The sequence below is a fragment of the Eurytemora carolleeae genome, unplaced genomic scaffold (assembly GCF_000591075.1).
Source record: "Eurytemora carolleeae unplaced genomic scaffold, Eaff_2.0 scaffold318, whole genome shotgun sequence".
Taxonomy (NCBI): domain Eukaryota; kingdom Metazoa; phylum Arthropoda; class Copepoda; order Calanoida; family Temoridae; genus Eurytemora; species Eurytemora carolleeae.
In genome coordinates, this window is record NW_019396228.1 from 50,784 (window position 1) to 56,906 (window position 6,123).

General features: G+C 34.5%; 1 protein-coding gene across 1 annotated transcript in view; it reads left to right on the plus strand.

Moving 5' to 3' along the window:
* The window catches only part of LOC111698741 (DNA polymerase theta), a 37,142-nt gene extending 32,138 nt beyond the window's left edge, over positions 1-5,004 (plus strand). The window contains exons 44-51 of the mRNA XM_023469156.1: positions 244-360; positions 822-883; positions 1,898-1,971; positions 2,383-2,471; positions 2,649-2,770; positions 3,778-3,915; positions 4,044-4,119; positions 4,321-5,004. Of these exons, the coding sequence (XP_023324924.1) occupies positions 244-360; positions 822-883; positions 1,898-1,971; positions 2,383-2,471; positions 2,649-2,770; positions 3,778-3,915; positions 4,044-4,119; positions 4,321-4,464 (822 nt within the window). The 3' untranslated portion in view covers positions 4,465-5,004. The remainder of the gene's footprint in view (positions 1-243; positions 361-821; positions 884-1,897; positions 1,972-2,382; positions 2,472-2,648; positions 2,771-3,777; positions 3,916-4,043; positions 4,120-4,320) is intronic.
* Positions 5,005-6,123: the final 1,119 nt, after the last annotated feature.

The window sequence follows — 6,123 nt, forward strand, 5'->3', positions numbered from 1 at the left end:
CCTGGGGTAGGGAAAATATACTTTACTCTACATTATTAGGAACGCTCTTGTACCTGGGGTAGAGAAAATATACTTTACTCTATATTAATAGGAACACTCTTGTACCTGGGGTAGGGAAAATATATTTTACTCTACATTATTAGGAACGCTCTTTTGCCAGGAGTAGGGAATCTATATCTATCTGTAGACTTCTCTCTGCTCTATCTTTGTATATCATTAGGAACGCTCTTGTTCCTGGGGTAGGGAAAATATACTTTACTCTACATTATTAGGAACGCTCTTGTACCGGGGGTAGGGAACCTATATCTATCTGCTGACTACTCTCAGTTGGAACTGAGAATACTGGCACATCTCTCACAGGAAAAACCAAGAAAATATTCTTTTCATACATAACTCCACAACTTGAGATAAAATTGCTAGAAACGCAGGGGTTAGAACGATGGATTAGAGAGATGGCGAGTGGGTTAGAATAATGGATTAGATGGGGGAGGTAGATTTGTAGTTTAAAAGGAGGGGGCTAGAAAAGGGGTCTAGAGAGGGGAGGGAGAATGAGGGTTAAAGAGGGTAAGGGATAGAATAGAGGCGGGTTAGAACAAGGATTTAGAGAGAGAGAGGTGGTAGAAGAAAAGCTTAGATGGGGGGTGGGGGTGTACAATCAGGGTTCAGAGAGGGCCGGGTCAGGATTGGAATTAGAGTTTAGAGATTGAGAAGGGATGATTAGAATGAGTGTTTAGGGGTGGAATAAGGGTTCAGAAAGGAAACTTTATTGAGTATCGGCTTTATATTTGGTTGAACGAATGGTTATTTGCTGGTTTTATCAGGATTCGACTTTAATATCTATTCTGGTGGAAGGAGGGGATGTTTTCAGGAGTCTAGCAGCTAGGTAAGTTATACAGAGCGTCCCATATCATATTAGATTATTTCCAAGCTTTTGCGCCAAAATGCGCACATAATACATAATATTTTCTGTAATCAAATTTTTATTCTAGCCTTATACATTTTATTTAATTGACTATTTTTTTCTAATTAGTGTGTTAAATATCAGTCTAGAGCTTTAAACGATCGAATATGTTGTGGGACAACCAGAAGCACATCATCACATGTACATCTGATCGAATTTAAATAATAAGCCGAAGCTTAAATTTAAATTATCGTTGGTTTATTTTAAAAATTGTATTCATTGATTCGAGATTTAAGCCGGCGCTCAATTGAATAAAATCAGTTTTTGGCAGATTTGAGACGCGGCTTAAATTCATTAAATTCGGACTCAGTCCTTAGAAATATTATATGTTTTTTTCGGGCGGGACTTATTAAGATAAAGTTTTACAGATATTTCTTGTTGGAAGATGACTGTACAAAGTGATTTTTAAAATTCGATTTTTTTTCATTTGTGCTTAATTGGATGTAAAATTCGCAATATTGAATAAAAAAATCTCCCAATTTCTGACTTACTGTCTGACATTTGATAATTACCGAAGCAACATATATGATAAGATATATAAGAAGATCTTTTAGAGTACGATTCCAGCTTTTGAAATATTAAGCTCGTTCTCCATGTAACGTAAAAAAGTCAAATTTCGGGTTCAAAGTTTTGAAGTTTCTTAAGTGCTTACTTAAGCAGAAAAAGATTAACAATTCTGGAGATAGTTAATTTCTTTATCAAATGTCATTTAATAACGAGTTATTAAATATTAAATATATTTTTTTGTTGTATCTTGTTTTGCTTTGGGGAAAAATTTTTAAAAATCGACTTTTAAGAATCACCCTGTACAGTGAGGGAGAGGGGGTATTAAAACATATGTTTTAAAAGAATTTTAAAATATATTACTTTTCATTAAATATAAAGTTCGAATAGTAGTTTTTCAAATGGAATCAAAGTAAATATTGTTTTGTTTAGAACAAATAAAATTGATGTTAGCGCAGTAACAGATGAGCAACGACAGCAAGCTAAACAAATAGTTTATGGTTTAGGTGTACACCGGAACATTTATTTTAAAAAAAATAATAATTATTAAATGCAAACTCTCTCAAAGGAACTGTAGACGTAATATTTTTTCGTTTATGCATGCACAATTCACAAGGATGCCCTGCCTTATCATATAAAGAATGCAGTAGATATCCATCTTATTTTCTTTAAAAATAGATTATTTCAAAATTTGGTTTCTCTTGTATCTTCCACATAATTGTTCAGAAAGGTAAGAGCTGTGAATCAGGCAGGGAAACTTGGAGGTCATTTTTTATTAATACCTATCACGCTGAAAAGATTGTAAAGGGATAAACAAAAAATATAATAGAAGAATAAAAGGGGGGAGGGGAGGGAACAGAAAAATTTTCTCTAAATTTGAGTTTAGAAACTTTTTCCTAAATGTTTCACCTTTCAAGTGTATGGCGTTGGCCCCAAGTCTTTGGCGGAGCAACTAAAAGTTTCTGAGGCGGAAGCGGAAACTTTTATGGAGGATTTTAAGTCTAAGGAAAATAAAATCATCAAATAAACGCATTAACAAATATAAAGCTTAATTTTCAAAATATCTTTTTTATAATTGTCGCTTTTTGATTTTTACAACATTGTATTTTTTTGTTCTTAAATGACTATATCTGCACAATATGTTTAATAGTTTAAAAGATTTCAATGATTTTGTTTTGTGTAGTACCCAGGATTACGCATTTTTCTAAACAAATGCGTTGCAACGGCCCGACGCACCGGGTACGTTGAAACGATATCCTGCCGAAGACGACAAATACCGGATATTGGATCAACGAACATACACAGGTACAGCACCATCTGAAGGAAATGTAACAAAGTAAAGGCATAAAATCACAAAGAATCTGCCCAAAAAAAATCTATAAAAATTGGATCAGTTTTAATTAGCTCGGGACATTTTGATTGGTACGAAGAATGTCGACACTATATTTAAAATGGACCTGCCCCTGGTGAAGGGTTTGATCAAAACTCTAGAAAATCATAAAAGTAAGAAAAAAGTTTCGAAAAAAGCATTGTCCACAATCACCGTTTCCAATTTCCAACAAGACTCAAATTTGTTGTCCTTAAGAAAGTGGCAACGTAGATCGCAGCATTATGTTTTCAACAATAAAGATACATAGATAAAATATCAGATATCATATACATTTTACAAGTTTAGATCCAAAAGACAGATTCATTTTGCACAGCACATTCCTTAAAATCATACTATACTACCCTATGCATATGTTACAAAATGGTAGTTAAAACGGAAAATTTTACTTAATTTATTATTAAAAATTGTGGTTTCCCTATAAAGTGACTCGGGGATTTATACAGCAGAGACAATAAGAAAATTGATACAATTCCACTATTTTCATCAAGATTGTAAAATGACGAAATTTCAGACAAAGATTTCTAGGGTATACTGGTAAATTGATGAATACAATCTCTTTAAATACAATATTTTTATATTAGTGTGATATTTTTGTTGTTTTCTTCTGTGGAATCCATTTATCTGTGGAATAGTGCGACGACATTTAAGCGATATGTTCAGCAAATGGTTTTACCAGTTGCTTAACAAATATCCGACAAAGTGAAAGGAGCCGGTTTACAATGCACAAATGCCGAGTTTCGTGATATTATATTAAGACTTTTACTTTAGTCGAACAGTCGTCTTCCTATTCCACAGTTTTATGGGTCACACTATGCCAAGGTTTTTCATCAAGGTTTCTGGATGCGCTCCATTGCCATAAAGACGACATTTAACGAGTGCATCCAAAGTATTTAACCTATATAAACAACCTTACACTGTACAGGCGGAGCGCCGCAGAGAGACAAGCTGTAAACACTAAAGTTCAAGGATCTGCCGCAGATCTAGTTAAAACCTCGATGGTGAGGATAGAGGAGAGGTTGGAGGTCATGTACCCGCAGAGGACACCCTTTAAATATACTAGGTAGTGATTATGTAAATTAGAGGCCATGTACCCATATATATTTAATATATGAATTAATAGTTCTAAAATATTTGATATATTATATATTTGATATAATATTATTTAATACATATATAATATATTTCTAGTAGAAGTTCTCGAAGTAAAATCTATGGATCTGGTTCCTGGTTAGTTCTACAGCTTCATGATGAACTTATATACGAGGTCAGAGCTTCTCTTAAAAAATTAATTTACCGTTACGTTTTCTTTTTAATTAAAAAATCACAGCTTTAGTGTTCAGCAGCATTCGCCCGGTTTTTTTTCATTTCTTGGCTTAAATATTTTATCATTTCTTCATTATCTTATTGTTTACAAATATAAATTCGATGAAATAGCGAAATCACTAGGAAGACTTTATTTATTTAGGTTGAGAGTAAAGATGTTCTTGAGGTTGGAAGATTAGTCCGGGAGTGCATGGAGTCAGCTCTCCCTCTCTCCGTCCCTACTCCAGTTCGTCTCAAGGTCGGAGAAACCTGGGGAAACCTTCAGACCTTCACTCTTCCTGATTGATTAAACCTTTAGATCTTTACTTTTCCTGATTTATTAAACCTAGTGAACCCTTCAGCTCTTCACTCTTCCTGATTGATTAAACCTTTAGATCTTTACTTTTCCTAATTGATTAAACCTTTAGATCTTTACTTTTCCTGATTTATTAAACCTGGAGAACCCTTCAGCTCTTCACTCTTCCTGATTTATTAAACCTGTGGAAATATTCAGACCTTTATTCTTCCTGATTGATTAAACCTGGAGAAACCTTCAGTTCTATACTCTTCCTAATTGATTAAACCTGAAGAACCCTTCAGTTCTTGACTCTTCCTTATTGATTAAACCTGAAGAAACCTTCAGACCTTCACTCTTCCTGATTGATTAAACCTGAAGAACCCTTCAGTTCTTGACTCTTCCTTATTGATTAAACCTGAAGAAACCTTCAGACCTTCACTCTTCCTGATTAATCAAGCCTTCAACCTTTCTGATTCATCATTCATTGATTGATCAAACTTTCTTGAAATGTCAGTGATTAAACAATAATATATATATAACCATTTAAAAGTTTTCATTCATTTTCCCTAAATGTCTTGTATTTTTTCCAATGCAGCAAATAAAACAAAATTAAGCTCCGGAGACAGCCTGGCAACAATCTGAATCACAACAATATTGATTACGTGGACAGCCTGGCAACAATCTGAACCACAACAATATTGATTACGTGGACAGATTGGCAACAATCTGAACCACAACAATATTGATTACGTGGACAGATTGGCAACAATCAAAAACACAGCAACATTGACTACAGGGATAGTTTAGCAACAATCAGAAACACAACAACATTAACTATGCGGACAGCTTGGCAACAATCGAAAACACAACAACATTGATTACACGGACAGCTTGGCAACAATTAAAAGCACAACTATGCCCAATTCCTATCCTTGTATCCCTGTGTAACCTTGTATTGCTGTATCACTGTGTATCATTGTAACCATGTATCCCTCTGTATTCTTGTACCCTTGTAACCCTGTATACCTGTATCCTTAGCTTTCTATATCTCTGAATTCCTATATCCCTCTGTATATAGGTATTCCTGTATTCCTCTCAATCTCTCTATTTCTGTATCCCTTTGTATCCTTGTATACATTGTATCTCTGTATTCTTGTATCACTCTGTAGCATTGTATCCCAGTATCTCTGTATTTCTGTTTCCTCCTGTATCCCCAATCCCTATATCATTCTATATTCCTGTATCCCGATGTCACCAAATACCTGTTTCCCTCACTATAGTTTCAGTAGAAGTAAATATTTCCATTTAGTTTATAGCGCCGATATAAGGATTTATCTCTAATTGGATAATGAGATAGATAGAAAGATAGATCGAAAGATAGATGTTACCGTTATGCAATTTCTATTGGTTTAGAATAGACAATAAACACACGACTAAACCCTGATTGGATCAGGCGCTAATGGACTCGGCATACAAGAGTGCCCTGTATCTCTGTATCCCTGCATCACTCTGTATCTCTTTATCCCTGTGTAAATCTGTATCTTGTACACAGTATCTATCTGTATCTCTGTATCTCTGTATCCATGTATCTCTGTATATTTGTTTCCTCTCTACCTCTACAGGTCTTTACGACACATAAACTGTATATTGTATAGTCCCTGTATCCTA